Raw genomic sequence first — 19,258 nt, 5'->3', positions numbered from 1 at the left:
CTTCGGTTATTAATATTCAAATCATACTAACTACGAATCATGTAGACTAATGTTGGCGTCAAGCACAAAGCTCCTGCGGCTAAGCGGACAAAGTCTTCCGTCACACATACTCGCAGTCTTTCCAGTATCTCGAGTGCTACTTCTGGCGCCGTGTCGAACTCTGTCGAGGTGGAGATTCTCCCCCGTTCTGCTTACAGGATCAAGAACCTTCCTGGAGGTGCTCGGGCAGTGGCTAGATGGAGTGCAGTATTCATCCCCACTCTCATTTTTGCGATCGGAGATCAAGATGAGGTCTGGGCTTGGGCTCTTCCCAAGTTGGAGGCAGTTCTCTGCACTACTGTGCAGGACACCTGGGACGCGGTGTACAAGGACATACCGCACAAGGTGACTACTGATGGGCCTGTCATGGCATTAGTAAGTGATCTTTGATGCAATTCGTATCTGATCGTTCTTGTTTCTTCTTAGGCCACCCAGCGGCTATCAGAATGGCGCAATGGCATGGGCACTACCGCTGTCACCGCACTCACACACTTCATGTCATTACAGGATGATGTCCAGACCGACCAAGACCGCGAAGATTTCGCAAACAACTTACTTTTCAAACTAGGGTTCTTATATGGTAGCATCACGGAGGACGGACAATTCAAGAAACCCTTTCAGTCGGAACTCCTTGTTCAAGTCCTCGTACAGCACAGGTGTGCTACCTGGGGCGCCATTGAGAGCCACAGGAAGGTCACGCATGCGAAGGGCGCTCTTAGCCTCGCCACTGCGGCGGCATGTACATTTACCCCCTCATCATATCGTGACTGACGTATTTATCAGATGGAACGCGCCCTCAAGATTATCGGCCGTGACAAGACGCTCATCAGTGAACTGGAGGTCAACAGTAAAGGCAATGCTGTCAAAGTCCCCCACAGTATGAACAAAGCCTCAGGCAAGATCAGCAACTCTCGAAAGGCCTTTTCCGACACCAACTTTGGTGCGGCAACCAGGGGCTATATGAATTCCATCAATCGCCTCGACGAGTCGATCCTCCAGGACGTCTGGGGCCGCACGAAGGAGATCGCTGCGAGGAGGCGTGGTGCGCCCCCCACTGTGGAAGAAGATTCTGAGGATGAGCGCGCACTCATCTTTGATACCTGGTACTGTCCTTTTCTGTCACTTTCTAGTGTCCCAACTGACGGATTTCGGTGCTACTTTCTGTTTTATAGAGTTGTACTGCCCCTTCCTCTCGTCATTCATCATCGCTGTTCCCTGCTTGTTTGTTCACTGTTGCCCGCCGCGCGCATGTTAAATGTCTCGTTTTCGCTACTTACCAGTACTTTCATATTGCTTTCTCTCCTTTTTGTCTCGCTTAATATACAAATGCAATGATATACGGTTATTTTTGTCTTGAACAAGTGCACAATGAGTGAAATAAGTGAAATAAGTTGCTACAATTTACACTGCTTGCACAACTTGCACTGCTTGTATTGTAGGAATAATTGAAAATAATTGCTCAAAAAGCGAAAATAAAGGTAGAAAAGTAAAATTCAAGAGGAGGCATCTACTTATCCAACTTATATGCCTTGTGGCAAGTGGATGGCAAGTGGGTGTCGCCATTTTTGCGAGTGACTTTTCCGCTCCTTTTTGGGATTTTGACCGGCGGCAAGTCTCGAAAAAGGAAGTTAAGAAATGTGGGAATTTACTGATGCGTCCCCAGAAGTTGGAACACGGTCAGGGTGTACACGGCCACTGATCGTGTCCGTGGAATAAAAAGCAAGCTTTTGCACTGATACCATGAAACTTGGGTACCACAGTTTCAGGACAGACACTATGGAGTATTCTCCTCATCTTGTTGTCTGCCGCAATCCTGGTTGACGGGAGGTTGATATGACCAGGGGGATGGAGTTGCAAGACAAATAGGGGCTGGCACTGCAGTGTAACAGCAATGAAAGAGACTGTTTCAGTAGCAGGATCTTCTTCATCGAGGGGATAATGTAGCCAAATCATATATGGTTCTAATAAGGTCAGATGGAACATGGTGCAGAGAAGTGCGGTGTATGCCCCGCCGTATTCATTCTCATTGGTCGTATCAGCCGGAACATGAGCAAATTTATCAAGCACATGCTGAGGCAACATTGTCGACAACAGAAGATAGTGGGCAAACTGCGATAACGCGTGATGGTTGTGGTAGAACGTTTGAACGTTGAGACAGGGGTCCACGAGCGCGGTAATCTACCAAAATAGATGTAAACATACACAGATGGGTGAACTCGATCAGCGCAATCAAGACCATCTTTCCATGCTGCAAGCGCGGCAAGCTAAAGACGAGCCCCCCACTGAGTCACGGGAAAAGGATGAGTGATCTAAGCGTGAGACATGCATCAACAAGGAATGGCGAAGTACGAAGGAAAATATCAGGCTACTGCCAAAAAACTGATTCGGGTTCCGAAAAGAAGGCCATCCTCATGGCTGCAGCATTCTCGGCTGAACAAAAATAAAGGAATTATTAGAGATTTTGTGTCCATGGGTGCTCATAGGACGCGTACTCATCGGAAATTCTACAACGTGCGTGTACAAAGTGTCTCACAAATGACACGGCTCGAGGACATCACATCTAGTGTTCGTAGTAGAAGAATCAGCCGGTTCTACCTGGTGCATGACAAGTTACAGGGAATCACTGAATCAGATGATCGATCACAGCGAAATATCCAAACTTCCAGTGACCTTCGTCACCTTTAAGTTATGGCCTTCTCTGAGTCGATGTGACTTAGAGCAAGCGCACCTCCTTACCTGTAGCGTAGAAAGAGTTTTCAGTTATACAGCTTGTACCAGATGGATAATCATTTACGATCGCGTAATGCCTGCCGCTGCACTCACCGGACGCCCTGTCTTATCTTTCATAATCAACAATGTCAATGCGAGGCGAGAAGGTCGACGACAAATATGGATGCGACTACTGCCCAGCAGTAGTCCCACGAACATTGTCCAGATGGTCTTTGCATCCAAGGTCGTGACAACTAATTCCAAAACTACCTTATTCACAAGTGTAAAACTCGGTTTTGCGCACCTCAAACTCAGATAATCTTGCAGGTCCTGAATCTATATCACTTGGTAAGATCGGCGCGGCCATGGCGCTATTGGGATGTGAGCAAGAAACCATGGAACGGCGAGTCGGTGCATTCGAACAACGACTAGCTCGGTAGTACTATGTATTAGTAAGACCTTAGTAATACTAGGACCTCTGACACCTCAGATGCCCCTATCTGGAACATTGACTACAAGCCCCTGACCTAGCTTCCTGCGCAACAGGAATGGGTGCCGGTTGACGGAAATGAAGTGTTGGAAGACTAATTCGAAGAATTGGAGCATATTGACCGAGGTCTTCCATCGTTTCGCCACTTCTGCTAGTCGTGCCGGCTTGCAAACAATTCTACCCCAGCACTACCGACAGCCACTGAAATTCCTGTCTTTTCATTCCGAACTTCCATTGGTCTGCACTCTTTACTTAAGTTTTAAATCATTTTAATATGACATCTCGCTCGTAGATCTCTGGAGTCTGGGCCGCCTTCTGTCAAAGTGCGCCACAGTCCCAAACTCGTGTTTGCCCTCAAGGCTGCGACAGCGCTGAGTAGCAGAGTGATTTTCCCTCCTTATCGCGGTGGCCGTACGGTTTGAAATGCAGAGTCGTTTTGTACATGCGAGGTGGTGATGTGATCAAGACAGAATTCCGCGCTGTTGAGGTGAATACTGTAACTAGCGCTTGTTTCTGTGATACTGATAGTTCGACGAAGGAACAAAAAACGGCAACGCTAAGTACGATGGCTCATGCTAAAGAAACCTACACTCATCATGCAATAAATCTGTGCATGAATTTCGTTTGTGTAGCTGAACTACAATATTTGCCATCATAAGCTACATCATGGTCGGGTATACGAATTCCCTGTGATGGTTCCCGGAGACACACCGTGAGTCAAACATGATGCCAGTCGCACATTCTTTTCCTTACGCATACAGAGAAAGGCTGCCAGAATCTTGAAATCTCTCCAAAGATAGTCTACATAAACTTATACACATTCATGTGTTCACAGAGCACATACTAATCGAGATCTTCCGAGTCGCTGGTGCTCCGATCCGCCATGTGTCTGATTCACGTTGGTTGTGGAGATGCCTCTTATAATGTGAAGCCATTCATCCATTTGAACAGAGAAAGTTTCCAACCTCCCCCTCGTCAGCTGATCGCTCCTGAACTAACGGTTCAGTGTCTTGTTTATAATTTTCTGGTGCAATGCTGCCTCCCTCCCCGGCTGAAACGGTGGTCGATCATGAACCCCACATTTATTCTCGTACTCGCAGAATCATCTTACTGTTCCTGTTCTGTCTAGCTCAGTTCTTAGATTCCTTCAATAATTCAGCTCTCTTCTCAGCGATCCCTGCACTCGAGGTATCCATGGGCATGACTGAAAGTCAGTCCACTTGGATCATCAGTGGATTCCAATTGACCTTCGCATCTTTTCTGCTCATCGTGCGTGCTCATTCCATCGATTCTGACCTTGCACTTCAACGTATTGTTTAGAGCGGCCGGATTAGCGACGTATACAACCCAAGTCAGTACTATGCCGTACCTATCAGATAGTCACATTAATGGGCTCGCAGAAACTGCGTTCGTCGGGGGTGTATCTGGTCTCGCTGTCATCTCGCTGTGCGCTGGATTTGTCAATGATACCATTCCGCTCATCGTTCTCAGAGCGTTGACTGGAATAGGTAAACATTTCCGCCAGTCCGACGATTTTGGCTGACGAAGATCGCTTCTCAGCTTCTTCAATGACGATCCCCTCTGCCCTAACACTCCTGGTCAACGTATTTCCCGATCCGCTTGAACAAGCTCGCGCAATAGGCCTATTCGGAGGCTGCGGCTGCGTCGCTAACGGTGAGGATTTCGACTAGCTGATTATCCATGACTAACATCATGGTTCCTTCCGCAGTCCTTGGTCTCATGATTGGTGCAATGTTCGTCGAATGGACATCTTACCATTTCGTGTTCTGGTTTGTGACCATCGTGGCTACGCCAGCCGCTCTGGCATGTGTCTTCGTCATACCGCCAGAAATTTCAAAGACCAAAGGGAATCTTGAGCCTGCAGCAGCGAAATGGAAAAGTCTTGACTTACTCGGCATAACCATCCTGACTGGTTTGAATTTTCAGCATGCCCCGCTTCGCATCACTCACAATTTCCGATAGCTGCCTTAATTTTGTTCATCTTCGCTGTGACATCCGGATCCACTGACGGCTGGGCATCCGTCATGGTGCTGGTCCCGCTGATCATTTCAATCGTGATGGTGATCGGATTTTTCTGCTGGGAAACAATCATACCTGTGGACACAGCTGCAATGTATGCTATCAGAGACGCTTACACCAACTACCAACCATTAGCTGATCTTGTACCAGACCACCTCGGACATGGTTTTACCACAATTTCTCCGTTCTTTTTGGCGTCGCGCTCTTCCCATTCCTGTGGTGGAGCACAGTGTTCAGTATTTTTACCACCCTGTGGCAAAACGTATTTGAGTGGTCGGCGATATCATCGGCTGTACACATGTAAGGTCTTCACTGTCATTCCAAGTTACCCGTTATCAAGACGATTTTTACTTACCAGGCTCCCGATCGGTGTCGCGGCCTTCGCAATAAGTTTCACCGGACCACTTTCTCGCATCTTTAGTCCGAAATGGATTATTCTTACCGGCTTGTCCCTTTGCATGGTCGCGACCGTATTGCTGGCGCTTGGCGGGGGAAAGCCTGACGAATATTGGCCATACATATTCCCAGCATTTTTTGTAGGAAGCGCAGGGGCCATGCTGACGTATACGCACACAAAGTAAGTCCAAATTGTCGTGGTTTTACGAACGTCTTAATTCCTATGATTACAGCATTGCTATCTTTCAAGCCGCGCCTTCGTCCATGGCAGGCACAGTTGGTGCCATATTTAACGGCGCTCTCCAATTTGGATCAGCAATTGGCCTCGCTGGAGTCAGCTCGATAGAGACATCCGTGGAGGCCAGGCATGGGGGCTCACATGAGTATAGCGGACGAGCCGCAACATTTTGGTTCCTCTTTGCAATTATGTCTATCGAATTCATTTCAGTATCAATATTTTATGACCGCAGTACGGACCACAAGCCCCAACCAAAACACGGCGACCCCGGAACTCCTGCTCGACGGAGCACGGACTCTGACGAAAAGATTAACGACGCCATAATCGAAAAAGCTGACCTAGCAGATCTGCCGGTGTAGGGTCTTTCTTTTAATGACCGTTCCTTTAGACGACCATTTCCGTTGATGACACATTTCTTTTTACTATTTTCCCGTTGACGACTTATATACCGTGACCATCTGCAGCGTAGACGTGTTTTTTTATTTCATTATTAGAGGTAGGGTAGACTTCATGCTGCTATACCCGCTACCCATCTGGCCATAGGTATATCAGTAAACTGTATTACATATATGTGTCGGTACTTACTCTGTTCCAGACTCAAACTCGATGTGCACGAAATTCGAGCGTCTGAGAGCTGCGGATGCAAATCAACTTGTGCTAGTGTCCTAGAACCACAGGAAGGGATGGAGCAATGCGACTGCGCGAGGGGACAAGTATCACGACTTATTTGCACTATCTTTCTCCTCGTTTCCTTTTGAAAATAAGCACACACGTGACTGTGCAGTATATAGTTGACCACGAGCAAGGAGATCAGTTCCGGGTTCCAGAACTGTGCGAGCCTGAGAGCGCGAGACCTCGACAGCCATCGAAAGTAGTTGCGTAGCCATGCACCGGGGCTGATATATAGTATCGGGAAGGGTGGATCCAATCGACATCTATTCGTACTTATTGATATGTTAACTTGAAGAAAATATGTTAGATGTCAATTGCTTGTAAACCATCCAGGAATCTTGGAACGAGAACTTTGGAAGTGCCGCCTGCGTCTGCATAAACCTTGATTGACCAATTAATATGGCTGGTAACGATGAAGCAAAATAAATTTCAGTTGTTCCATTTGCTGGAGTAGCGAGCAGAGAGAAGACTCGGAGGCAAACGACGGGTAGTTGTATGTCACGTGAAGTTAGGGCAGTTGCCTGAAGCATCTATGGTCAAGCAAGGTAATTTTCATCCAACATTCATCAAGGATCGCACAAGCGATACCTTAGGCCTCAGGCCTCAGGAGTTCATGCTCTCATGCATTTGAAACGCCAAGCATCAGCTGTCTAGTCCGACGTTGTCTAGCAAGTTTCCATGCTAGTCCATACTATTCCACATCTCAAGAATCCGGCTGTAGGAGACGCGTCAGGTCTTCGATTCGGAGCCATGTCATAGACGCAGTTGAGCTACCTTGAATTCCGAGTGGGCCTTCTGATGTGTCAGACACCACGTTCGGCATCTAGACTCTGGACCCTTGGGCCAGACTGCAGTATGTGGCGCCTCGAGGCGCCTGAGTTGTATAGGCATGTATACATTACCCTGCACGAGAGTATAGCCCTCCTTGCACTCAAGCTAACACTACCAACACTACATTTCCCTCTGAGTCGTCTGCTGCAGTTAGAGTTGGTCGAGTAAATCCACCATCATGAATTTCAAGAGACATGCACAGGAGTCCCAAAGCGAAGCTGTGACAGGCAACGTGGCTTTTCATGCAGTTTGTCATGACTCAACCAAGCTTCCAGGACTCATATTTACTGAATGTATGTTCCAGGATGATGATGAGATCCAGGATATTGTCATATTTGGAACGACGGGCTCAGGAAAGAGCTCCCTTATCAACATACTCTTAGCAAGCCAAGAAGCGCCCGCGTCAAACGATGCAATAGGCTGCACAGCGACGAACAACGGCTACCTCTTCTCAATCGACGAGAGAAAGTATAGAATATGGGATACTCCCGGTCTTAACGAAGGCTCCGAGGGACTCGTCCCTGCGAAAGTGGCTCTCAGAAACCTGAAGTCTTTCGTCAAAGAACTCGTGCGCGACAAAAATCGTGTTCCTCTCTTCATCCTTTGCATTGAAGGATCGCTGGATGTGAAGGCCCAGCTGCGTCATTACAATAGTGTCAAATCTACCATCGGTGCTGCCCCCTTTGCCATCGTAGTCACGGGTATGGACAGGTGCTCGTCAAGGCCTTGGAGCGAGTGGTGGGGCGAGCATTGGGAGGTTTTGCAATCGTTCGGTGTGGCTAGCGTAAACCATGCATGCGTTTGTACATTGTTGGATGGTGATGAGCTGGCTGGTTCTCGGGATGAGCTCATCGAGCTCATTAGGAGAGCTACCCTCCGTCGATCTTCCAAATTTATGCCTGCGAGAATCCGAGTCCAGCGCAATAATGAAGAAATTCATGGACGCCGCGACACAGACCCACTTGTCCCAAAAAGACAACCCGGCTCGAGTCCCAGCGAAGCAGGGTTTGAAGAGGCATTCTTCGACTGGAAGGGGCTTTTGATCTGGAAACGACCATGGACATGGCGCAGAATAGGTGTGCATTCAATATAGTCTGTCCTACAGTTCACAGTCTTATGGAATGATCCGCATTGTTCCAGTAACTTGCGTTTGCCTTGTCGCCACCATCGTCCTGGTTTCCCTTTTTGTGGTCTTCCATGATCGGATAGTGCACGCTTTACAGCCTACAGTGGAGAAGATTCATGAGTGAGTCTATTTCACGTTGAAGCATGTTGATTCCCTAATGCTATTTTACCGAACTGCATAGCTTGAAATTCGGATGGCTCATCCCAATTGCGATGTTCTTTGTAATATCATTCCCTCCAGTGAGTGTACCTTCATACTGAATTACCTCGTTGACTGTAATTTACGCTCTCAGTTATTTGGCCACGAGATATTGGCCGTCCTCTGCGGGCTTGTTTGGGGCGCTATGATTGGTTTTGCCATCACCGCAACTGGCACTTTCATAGGTGAAGTCGCCAACTTCTAGTGAGTTTTACTCGATACTTTCTATGATAAACCCTGAACGTATTTCTCAAGCACTTTCAAACATTTCTGCCAAGCTCGCGGAGATAAGTTGCAAAAAGACAGTGTCATGTATGCCGCCCTGTGCAAGGTGATCCGTGAACGCGGTTTCAAAGTCGCGTTGGTCGCGCGTTACAGTGCTATTCCAGGGCACCGTAAGTTTCTATTATACACATACGTCATTCGTTAATATTTGCTATTTTCAGTGACGACAGCCATGTTCTCAGTGTGTGGAATGGGGATATCTACATTCATGCTGGCGGCTGTGCTCTCTCTTCCAAAACAATTCATTACTGTTTACATTGGTGCAATGCTTGAGAGTGACCCAAACTGTGAGTCGTTACCTGTTTTGTCCATTATGTCGCACCTGCTCACATACTTCACAGCATCTACCAATTCCACTAGGAAGATTATTGCTGATGTAGTTGGTGTTATCACACTTCTGGTGACTGTTGTTGCAATGTGGTATATCAACGAAGCAGTACGCAAAGTGAAGCCACGAGTCATACAGGAGCGTCAAAAGTCCTGGTCAGTGCCTCTTCATACAAAGAGGCGCTTGACCACTCACGACTTCACCTTGCAGCTATCATGATGTCATTGCAGACGATACCTCGCGAGGGGATTCCTCCGCCTTCGACGATATGTCCGATGATGCTCGTGACAACATTTCGCCGTGTGAGGCCCACAATAATGAAAGACATTCTGAAGATGCACGCAGTCATGTGGGCTCCATGCCACTGACCCGTACCCCTACGCTTCCATGCATGCCAGATACCCTGGAAGGTCAACACTATAGGTTCAACGCCTTCTCTGATGATCCGTTCTACGGCCTCTCCGCGTCGCGATTGGTCCCGAGACCATGATGACATCATGTGCTATGCGGGGTTCGTCTGTCTTCTGTGGCTGGATGGAGGGTCCTCCGCAATAGCACCACTGCACAATCGATTAAGCGGGCGCTCCGTTGACGACTTCCCCAACACACGCTGTCGTACAGCATTAAGCCTTAGCGAGCACGTTTTTTGATATTTTTCTTCCAAGTATGGAGTATGCGGCCACCATGTGTATGTACTATTATGCGTGATTTACTACAAGTTTACTAGCTCAATTTTCATTCATAACTGTCTGATGACGTCTACACAACCTGGTCACGGGTGGTATTGCCGAATTACAGAGTTCAAATCTGGTTTGGTACTCAATTTCAAAAGAGCATTTGTTATGCTAGAGAAGGACCATTTCGCCCACAAGAAACTTGAAGTACTAGGTATAGCTTTATGTGCCCTGGGAGCTTCAGGGACTTCCGAAGAGTTCTGATGAACTTGGCTGAACTGGTTTTCCACATCAATATCGGAACCCAAGTAATGGTTAGGCTTCCGGTACTAGCCGGTGCTCCACTTAGGCTTTACGTAACCATATCAGTTTTAGCTACGGTGACTCTCGACTAAGTGCCAGTAAGTACGGCCACGTCGAATGGCACCGCATACTATTCCCCGCATTTTGTGTCAAGATCATGATCACGCGTAATTTCCTACTCAGCGCCTATGCCGCATGGCTGAGGGCTCACGTCAAGACGTTTATTTAAATATGACACACTCCACCATGCACAGCAATACTTCTCTTGCACTTACTCGCCCACAAGAGACGGTCTGGGACGGTCCACGGTTGACTCGACGGCCGTTTACCTTGAAGAGCAGCCCTTACACAAACCTGGCTGTTTGTGTGGACAACCTCCAACTTTTGGGGCACCTTGTGGTCCTTGTCACTGCTGGGCGGTTGAGTGATTCCTGTAAAATTCCCTGACTAGCGTAGTTCAATGGTATGGTGTGCACCTTTCTCACTGATCAGAGATCTGATGATCTCTTTGATACAGATCCCCAATGAAACTATCGCAGTGACACCTTACGTTCCCCAGTTCTTCTGGCGGTTTTGGTTGTCTGATGCGTGAGTGATTCATCGATGACCCCCAGTTTGTTGTTAACAGGAGGTACATACATAGCGATCCATTGAAGCACACCCTCGATGATCACCGTGTCCATGCATATGACGTCTACGACAACGAACTCACTGAAACGCGTCGTGTTCCCGAGCAAGTTCAGACAATCTTCCATAATTTTGACATCCCATCTTTGGATGGAGGTTGCCGGTCTGTCTTGCGCACCGCGGAACAGGCCTTTACCCGTCTGGAAAATGAAGTGGAGCGGATCCTTAGTGATTTGATATTAAAGATCCGCTCTTCACACTCTGGGGAATCACGACCGGACACGAGGCTCGAGCTGCCGATTTCAAGACACTCCCGAGACGCATTGCTCCGGTACTTCGTATTCTTACGGTATCGAAACAGCGACAAGTACGCGAAGACGGTTGCCAGCTTGACGACACGTGTCATCACTGGCAGTGGTGCAGTCGTTAACGCTAGACATGCATGGCATCGGGTTCGCAGACGTGCTACGTTGGGGGGTTTCCATGCTTTCCTGCAGCACGAGAACACCGACAAGAAGGTGTTCCGTCACTTTGAGGGTCTTGACTGCTGGAGGTTCTGCGATGCCGAGATCTGTATAGGTCTGGCGTCCGAAGGTCAACAGTTTGTGCTCCCTGATTCATGCTTTGCCACCCTCGATGAGGAGTTTGCTGGTGATCCGTGAGTCTAAGAAACTGTTATATATCGGGCCATGTTGAACACATGGCTTCACTAGCTCATCGGCTCATCTGCTATTCCCAATCATGCCTACTATTGCTCTCTACGTGCTTGGTACACAACGTGAGGAGCCTCAGACGCATGGTTCAAGCGTAGGAAACCAAGTTATGGGAGCCGCTGCTGCTTGGATTGACGTCGACATTGAGTCGCCGGCCGACGTGCACCTTCGTAACGCTTCCCTTCTCCAGCAACACCCAGCCCGGTTGTACTTCTCTTCCCTTACTTCTATCACCCAAGCTATTGCGCATTACGATAGCTTCCGTTGGGTGACGGAGCACCTGGACTACTCGCGGCTGAAGCAACGTGCCAGGCAAAAGGCAACGTTAGAGCAATTAACGAAGACCCTGGTCGTGAAAGGCAGCGTGTTACTTGTTGACCTCACAGACGAGGTTGAAAAAGTAGGCGACGCACCTGTATCTGGCGGCTCCTTCGCCGACGTTTGGAAGGGAATCTGGACACATTCCCACCATGGGACACGACCAGTAAGAAGCATTGTCTTCTTCCCAATTCAGTATCTTAGTAATGGATTGATAGGTCGCACTCAAATACCTTCGCCAGTACATGCACGTGACAGACGAAATCAAGGAGAAGCTGATGCTGGTGCGTGCACATCTCCAAATTAGTTTACTCGCGCATTAATGAAGCATGACAGCGACTTAAATCAGAGGTTGTTGCCTGGCACCGCCTGCGTCACTCAAATATTGCGCAGCTCTATGGCGTTGCCCAGTCTCTTAACTCCATAGCCATGGTCTCCCCTTGGTGCAATAACGGTACATTGACGCGTTATCTGGAAATGAATCCCGAAGCAGATCGATTTGCATTAGTAAGTCAGGTGGTAGACAGGTGATACAATATCCTCTAACACGAGGTGTAACAGATCCAGCAAATAGCTTCGGCAGTCAGCTATTTGCACAACTGCCAGCCAGTCGTTATCCACCGCGACCTCAAAGGCGTAAGTTTATCTTCATTCATGCTCTTCGGACTCGACATTTATGCTTTAGATCTAGTCCAATATCCTTATCGGCGACAATGGTCAAGCTCTCTTGACAGACTTTGGTTTGTCAAATGTCATCGAAGAGGTCCTTGAATCCGAGCCCAGCATGCGGAATAGTCGTTTCGCAACATCGCTCTTCGCTGGTTCAACTCGTTGGATGGCGCCTGAACTCATCGAAGCGCTCACCAATGATGATGATGCTCAGCCGCCTCCGATATCCACTAGCAGCGATGTATACGCTTTTGCATGCGTTTGTCTCGAGGTTGGCTCGTCCATCTGTCTGTTGTCTCCGTTCGTTGACAATGTCCTGCAGGTCGCAACCGGTTCACTTCCTTTCTCGCATAGAAGTAACGATACTGCAGTCATCTTCGACATCATGAGGGGCGTGAAGCCCTCCCGTGGATGCACTCCTATGAAACTCCAACTTCCGGAGAAGGAGGTGGACCACTTCCGGAAACTCCTCGATAGGTGTTGGAGCCCAGTACCGTTCTTGCGACCCACCATGACCCAAATCAAACAAGAGTTGGCGGCTATTTCGGGTTGCTGCATGTATTCTGCCGAATCATGACGGCATGCATGATACAATATTTTTTCCCTCGATTATTTGCACGCATTATATATTAGCACATGTACAACATTACACACGTATTATTTGCACCTGGAAGTTCAGAATAACAAGACATAGCACTCACCCTTGTACCAGTATCGTACTACAATTCCAAAGTGTTTCACGTCCTCGCCTCACTTGTCATAAAATCCTTCATAATCCCACCCCTCCTCGCGCTGGCCCTCTCTCATCCATCCAAGCGTGTGCGCAGTAAGCATAGCCACGCGAAGGAACAACGTTCCATCCAACTTTCCAAGTCCCATGTCGCGCTCAACATCTTCGAGCTTACTGTTATTTGTGGCTACGCTCGCTTGTTTGCGGGTGGCGAACCATCCCTGTCCTCGCAAGCCGTACAATGATGCAAAATGCGCGAGTGCCCGCTCTACCTTGCACAAATGTTCGTTAGGGTGCACGAGCGTAGTCTGTATTATGGATAGCCAGGAATTTGGCGTCCGCGCTTCAGGAGAATTCTTGTCGGGAAGCGTGTTCTCGAAAGGTGAAGGCTGCGGACCCGGAATGACGTCCAGACCACTGGAAGGCAGAAGCCGTGATGTGTCCCTGTAAAACTTGGCGATATCGAGGGTGGGGCGTCCCCGCGATAAGTAGCGCGCCAGGCTCACTGCGAAAAAGGAACGCAGCAGCAATGCTTGGGCACGGGGATTTTGATAAAGCGAAGTTACGAGGGACGGGAAAAAAAGGGTAGAAGTGACAAGATGCATCAGGAAGAAATCGGCGCTGAACGTATCCTTAGCTATGCCCCCTACTCCATAAATTATCGAGTTAAACCAGGCAAGTTCCTCTACCGCTTTTGCGACGCCCTCCTTATTTGCTACATCGAATTCCCACATTTGAGCGTACGCTCGAAGTGCCTCGTCGTAAGATGAGACGGTCATCGTAAGCATGTCCAAATCGTCCATCATTTTGACGTGCTCAAATCGTTCATCCTTAGCGACAAGTGCGAGAATTGATAGGGCATGCATGGTTCCAGATTTCAAAGGAGAACTGAAATCCGAAGGTGGAAGAAGTGCATGCATCTTCGCAGGATGTACAGCAGTCATAGCCAGACCTTTCTGCAGGTAAGAACCAGCACAATCCGTGAAATAAATGTCACTCTACCTTCTGCCGACATGCCTAGCAATCCAAACTCTGCGCCATAACCAGTGTGAATCATAGGGTGAAGCAATCCACCAATGAAGCGAGACAGCATCTCCGGATGACCATCTTCCGGAGGTGGTTCTGCTAAGTAATTGGCAGAAGGAGCAAATACAAATTCCTCAAAGGTGCGAGCAAACCCTTTCTTCCCGAGTTCAAGAACAAAAAAATCCGAGTAAGCTGAATAAAGCTTGGATGAATTCAGTAATTAACAAACGATGCTGTCGAACATCACTCACCGTTCGTCGCCAAGGTGCTCATTGAAATTATGGCGTGTGATACGGCTTGGTGAGTCAAACGCAGGCCGCTGATACACGCAATGAGTTTCATAAGCAGAAAATATGATCTTGGCGCTTGCGCCCATCGCCCAAATCGCGAGAAGGTGATGGGCTGCATGGCTTCACAACAAAGTTAGTGCTCAACATACACATACGCTTGAAACGGAGCGCACTTATGAAATCCCTTGTAATTAAAGAATATATGCCACCTCGAATGATTGTCCTCTAACACTTTCAAAAGCATCTTGGTACTTTCTGCATCGATTCCTGGCCAGCGCTGGGGGCATGTGGAAGATAGAGGCGGTTGCGGGGTCTGGAACAGAAGAGGTGACACACTGTGCTTTGACTCAGGCTTGGAAGGGAACGAAAACGCTTCCGCTGCCTTAGGAGAATATTGCGCTAGACCATGAGCGTGCATGTGTCCAACTGGGTGTTGAAAAGGTTCGTCACCAGGTCGATGGAATGGTCTGTGAGCGGTTGTGTCGAGTTCAAAGGACATCGTAGTTAGTGCTAGAAACGGGAAAGGGGCTTATACCAGTTGGTTTCATCGGTGACGTTTTGACTCACGTGACCAGTGACCCCGAAGTAGCGGCCAGGTGTCACAGATCCCAAAGGCTTGATACTCGTTTCCAGATATCAGGGATTCTGCATATGTTATAAGGAATAATTACATGTATATGATCAGCTGAGATGGGAGTCAAACAAACAGAAACCGATTACTTCGGATACATGCCCCCATCGCCTATGCATTTATCTTGGCTTCAAGCTCATCTCTCTCCAAAGCCACTCTCTCAAACTCCTGGTAATCCCAGGCACCTGTGTTCGGTTCGCCATCCCTCACCCATCCAAGGGCAGCACCAGTCAACCAAGCTACGCGCAAGAATATGCTCCCATCAAGGAACTCCCACTCTGGAGCTTCGAGTGCCTTGCGCTCATCCTCTGCGAGTTCAAGGCCACCAGGCAACAGTGGTGTGTCAGGACAACTGATCGCCGGACTTGAGGACAGTGCCTCCGACATGAAGCCGGCCTCGCGGTGTCCGTACAGTATGGCAAAGTGCGCAAGCGCACGCTGGCACTTGCAGAGATGCTCATTTGGGTGTACGATTGTGTTCTGTAGAAGGGGGTACCATACGTTGGGCGTCACCGCATGTGGACCGTCCCCGCCGAGTAGTGTACATGCTGCTGGCTGGGGTAGAACGCCAGGGAACGTCGTCGGGTACTTGAAGTGCGCTGGGGAAGGGAGGGGCGCAAGTGGTGCGGCGAAGAACTTGCGCAGAGGGAGAGCAGGGCGTCCACGAACAAGCCACCAGGTGATGCTCGCGAGGAAGTGTGCACGTAGGAGGAGAGACTGGCTTCGGTATGAAAGGTGGGCACAAAGAGACGGGAGGAAGAGGCATGAAGTGACGATGTGCATGGTGAAGAAATCTGCGCGGTACTCCTTGTCCTCGCCGTCCCAGCTACCGACGCCGTACATCAAAGTGCTTGCCCATACAAGCTCCTCGAGGTGGCGATTGAAATCTTCCTGGCTGTTGATCTCGCATGTCCACATCTCTGCGTAAGAGTTGATGAGCTCGCCGTGCGACACGAGCATAGCCTCGAACTCATGCTTTTCGAGGATACGCGTCCAGAAACGGCTATCGACAAGCATCTGCGAGAGGATTGAGACCGCATGCACGTGCGATTTGGGCCTGTACTGAGAGTCCGGGTTTCCAGGGAAAAGTAAACGAGAGACTAAGACGGTTGCTCGTGCAGGATGAACGCTCGCCTGAGCGAGACCTTCAGCCAGCATACCAGGAAGTCCGAATTCTGCACCGTAGCCGGTATGAATGAGGGGGTGGATGAGAATTTCCACGAAACGGTTAAGCATTTCAGGCTGCTGTTTTCCCGATGCGAGAGAATCGTTGATATTGTACTCTGAAGAGAAAATGTACTTTTCAAGGGTGCTTGAGATGGTGGCACCCGGGGCGAGAACTACTTTGTGGTAATAGTCCAGGTATGCATTATAATAACTGGGTCGCGTTTGTGAGTTATTTCGACTGAGATATACTATGGAGGTATTCAGGCTTACTTTTCGTCGCCGAGGTAGTCATGGAAGTTGTCATCTGAGATTACTACACGGTCAGGTGCCTGGAAGGCATCGCGCATATGGTCAAGGTGAGTGTCCTCATATGCAGCTGTGATCAAAGGTCCAGATGCGCCAAGAGCCCAAATGGCTAACAAGTGGTGGGCTGCATGGCTGAATGGAGTGTCAAGGATGTTCTGCTATGTCATTTTATAAGCACATACTTGTGAAAACTGTAGTGGTTGAAGAAGACATGGCTGCGCTCGTGATTATCTTTGAGGGTCTTCAACAGTGCAGCAGTTGGCCCTGGACCGGCATTTGGTTGACGGGCTGGTGCAAGGACCGATGGAGGGGGCGCTGGTGTAGGAAAGAGGCGTGCCAGAACCTCAGCAGAGGATGGTGAAACAGGAATTGGATTGGCGGGAGGAATTGTGTTGACCATGATGAAGTTGATAGTGAAGTGACTGCCTCTGGCCTGGTATTTATGTGAAACCGCAATCAGAGACTCCGAGTCTGCAATGACACCGCATGATCGAGATAGAGCGGCAACGATTTCTTTAGAAAGGTTAGTGGCGAATCAGGCAGTGACACCGGGACTAACGGACACAGCCTATCAGCACTAAGCAACACCTAGTCTGCGGCTTGTTGACTACGACAGCGACCGCACCGCTGCGGCCGCGTGACGCGTGTCCCACGCGTCAGTCAGCAAGATCTCTGCCTACGGACCTCCCAGGACGTCCGACTCAACATGAGTGATTCAGAGCCAGGTTGCAGGCTACTGAATTTGACAGCGCGTTTCATAATAGTTGCACTAGTGCTGCAGTCCAGTGGTGACTCTGGTGAGCGCCTGAGCACTGAGCTGGGCTCAACATCAGGACTCCCTACGACCTCCAGTTCCTCCCAGCCTGTGCACGCACCACCACTTCATTTCATGCATTCGCTGTCTCGCACTGGCCTCAATATTTCCGCACCATATCCACCATACTTTTCCGCTTCACCTCCACATCTGGTGCCGAGTCACGGACTTCACAATTCATCTATGTATCAATACCCACTGGCATGTCTGCATCCATTCCCTCAGCTAAATTTTACACAGCGTTAATAATTCGCATTTAGCTCTACATACATACTGGTATTGCATCAACGTAGTCGTCATCGTCCATGTAAATGTGAGCGTGCCACGTTTTATTGATCAATAGTCTGAGCGACATTTTCTCGGTAGAGGTGAGAACGATATCCTTGCATGTAGGATTGATGCTCCCGATGATCGAGTCCTGGAAGGCAGGTTTCAGAAGGATGCGGGTTTCGAAATCCAGCTCTTCCTCTGATTAACTTTGTCAACTAGATCAATACACCGCCGGAAATGACTATCACTGATTAGACGTTGACGCAACCTCCCGTTCTTTGCCAAGCAAAAGACGAGGCTGATGTAGCGGCCGTCTCGTTCCTCGTGGAAAGGGGTGTCGGACTCATTTATAATTTGTCTGATGATTTGGACATACGGCAGCGAAAAGAGTGCGACAAAGCGAATCCAGGAGATGTGTATTGACACCCTGTGGCATCGAGTCGTCTGTAATAGCCGCAAGTTCTTTTCGAGTGTCCGAAATAAGTCTCAGTGCGGCATACAGGACTCGGGAGGGTTTATATTTGTCGTCGTCGCCATCTTCGTCCATACAACGGATGAGCGCATTGATAAACGACGGTTGCTTGGGAGAGCTCCATAGTCCATGCGTAGAACTCGATGCAAGCAAAGCATCACCTTCCGATTCATGGTTGTCGTCCGCTTTATCCGCCAGATAATCAACAAGCCAGTCGAATTTTCCAGGGTGGGGTTTATCCCCGTTACTGTGAGACCACTGCAGGACACCTCTCCAAGTTAATTCCTCGCTATCCGGAAGTAAAAATCTTTGGTCTAGTCCATGGACAACCACTGTTCTCCGAGGGGTGCTTACATTGGCCTGATGTGAAGCGTCATCGTCGTCTTGTGTCATCTGACGGTAGGCATCTTGGCCAGCCATGAATGCATCGCGATGAAACGACTCCTGCCTCCCAATAATCCCAGCTAAATTTGCTAAGAAGGCTTGGGTCGATCTTCACCGACTGACTGCAGAGATGGGCCATGGCCTGATCATACATCACATAGAGCGCTTCCTTCTTACAGCATGCTCCGAAGTTAGCACGCTGCCGATGAATGAAGAGTTGACAGCTGAGAGTAGACCAGCCTGATGCACCTTGTTAAATTGGTATTGAAACACATTGAAACGAACGCACAAAAGTGAGGATAATATCATCATTCGTCTGGGCCAAGAAGTCGACATCATACTCGTCCGAAACTTTCTTGTATGTCGTTCAGAACTTCGAATTATCGGTATCTTGGCCGTTTTCTTTCACACCAGTAGACCCTGGAGAGACAGCGATGGTATTGGATCTTTGAGACAATGTAGTCAGATATTAAGTGTAACATGCTGATCAGTTAGAACCCACGTTTTCTTAG

The 19,258-nt window shown here is 48.8% G+C and overlaps 8 protein-coding genes across 8 annotated transcripts; 6 read left to right on the top strand and 2 right to left on the bottom strand.

Moving 5' to 3' along the window:
* Positions 1 to 822: 822 nt before the first annotated feature.
* Positions 823 to 1,131, top strand: F5891DRAFT_907426 (uncharacterized protein; the record flags this gene model as incomplete). Its single annotated transcript, XM_041373568.1, has 1 exon — positions 823 to 1,131. A coding segment is annotated over one exon (309 nt), but the record flags the coding sequence as incomplete, so codon positions are not given.
* A 3,139-nt stretch (positions 1,132 to 4,270) lies between these two features.
* Positions 4,271 to 6,271, top strand: F5891DRAFT_1128070 (major facilitator superfamily-domain-containing protein; the record flags this gene model as incomplete). Its single annotated transcript, XM_041364245.1, has 9 exons — positions 4,271 to 4,507; positions 4,559 to 4,589; positions 4,639 to 4,746; positions 4,799 to 4,912; positions 4,968 to 5,171; positions 5,222 to 5,372; positions 5,429 to 5,578; positions 5,637 to 5,855; positions 5,908 to 6,271. The coding sequence occupies 9 exons, from the start codon at positions 4,271 to 4,273 to the stop codon at positions 6,269 to 6,271; spliced, it is 1,578 nt and encodes a 525-aa protein (XP_041226859.1).
* A 1,466-nt stretch (positions 6,272 to 7,737) lies between these two features.
* F5891DRAFT_907725 (P-loop containing nucleoside triphosphate hydrolase protein) lies at positions 7,738 to 8,223 on the top strand (the record flags this gene model as incomplete). The annotated part of the gene is made up of 1 exon (XM_041373576.1): positions 7,738 to 8,223. A coding segment is annotated over one exon (486 nt), but the record flags the coding sequence as incomplete, so codon positions are not given.
* An 87-nt stretch (positions 8,224 to 8,310) lies between these two features.
* Positions 8,311 to 9,571, top strand: F5891DRAFT_950563 (snare associated Golgi protein-domain-containing protein; the record flags this gene model as incomplete). Its single annotated transcript, XM_041374979.1, has 7 exons — positions 8,311 to 8,491; positions 8,556 to 8,661; positions 8,723 to 8,780; positions 8,834 to 8,943; positions 8,995 to 9,134; positions 9,186 to 9,311; positions 9,366 to 9,571. The coding sequence occupies 7 exons, from the start codon at positions 8,311 to 8,313 to the stop codon at positions 9,569 to 9,571; spliced, it is 927 nt and encodes a 308-aa protein (XP_041226857.1).
* An 840-nt stretch (positions 9,572 to 10,411) lies between these two features.
* On the top strand, positions 10,412 to 13,404 carry F5891DRAFT_1028748 (kinase-like domain-containing protein). The gene is made up of 9 exons (XM_041361499.1): positions 10,412 to 10,792; positions 10,847 to 10,917; positions 10,973 to 11,614; positions 11,670 to 12,153; positions 12,206 to 12,271; positions 12,324 to 12,494; positions 12,549 to 12,623; positions 12,679 to 12,927; positions 12,979 to 13,404. Exons 1-9 carry the CDS (start codon positions 10,790 to 10,792, stop codon positions 13,231 to 13,233), a joined length of 2,016 nt encoding a protein of 671 aa, XP_041226856.1. The 5' UTR covers positions 10,412 to 10,789; the 3' UTR covers positions 13,234 to 13,404.
* Positions 13,405 to 15,245, bottom strand: F5891DRAFT_1028745 (uncharacterized protein; the record flags this gene model as incomplete). The annotated part of the gene is made up of 4 exons (XM_041361498.1): positions 14,876 to 15,245; positions 14,707 to 14,822; positions 14,389 to 14,604; positions 13,405 to 14,338 (listed from the first exon to the last, which is right to left on the bottom strand). Exons 1-4 carry the CDS (start codon positions 15,199 to 15,201, stop codon positions 13,407 to 13,409), a joined length of 1,590 nt encoding a protein of 529 aa, XP_041226855.1. The 5' UTR covers positions 15,202 to 15,245.
* Positions 15,159 to 17,382, bottom strand: F5891DRAFT_249739 (uncharacterized protein). The gene is made up of 4 exons (XM_041371068.1): positions 17,366 to 17,382; positions 16,989 to 17,319; positions 16,771 to 16,938; positions 15,159 to 16,711 (listed from the first exon to the last, which is right to left on the bottom strand). Exons 2-4 carry the CDS (start codon positions 17,204 to 17,206, stop codon positions 15,445 to 15,447), a joined length of 1,653 nt encoding a protein of 550 aa, XP_041226854.1. The 5' UTR covers positions 17,207 to 17,319; positions 17,366 to 17,382; the 3' UTR covers positions 15,159 to 15,444.
* F5891DRAFT_249950 (uncharacterized protein) lies at positions 17,379 to 18,143 on the top strand. Its single transcript, XM_041371069.1, has 5 exons — positions 17,379 to 17,603; positions 17,669 to 17,825; positions 17,881 to 17,933; positions 17,987 to 18,045; positions 18,110 to 18,143. Coding segments are annotated over exons 1-4 (303 nt in total). The 5' UTR covers positions 17,379 to 17,512; the 3' UTR covers positions 17,989 to 18,045; positions 18,110 to 18,143.
* Positions 18,144 to 19,258: the final 1,115 nt, after the last annotated feature.

Source organism: Suillus fuscotomentosus (genome assembly GCF_016647785.1).
Source record: "Suillus fuscotomentosus strain FC203 chromosome Unknown F5891scaffold_22, whole genome shotgun sequence".
NCBI lineage: Eukaryota > Fungi > Basidiomycota > Agaricomycetes > Boletales > Suillaceae > Suillus > Suillus fuscotomentosus.
The sequence above is the reverse complement of the archived record's forward strand: the minus strand, read 5'-3'. Positions and strand labels throughout refer to the sequence as shown.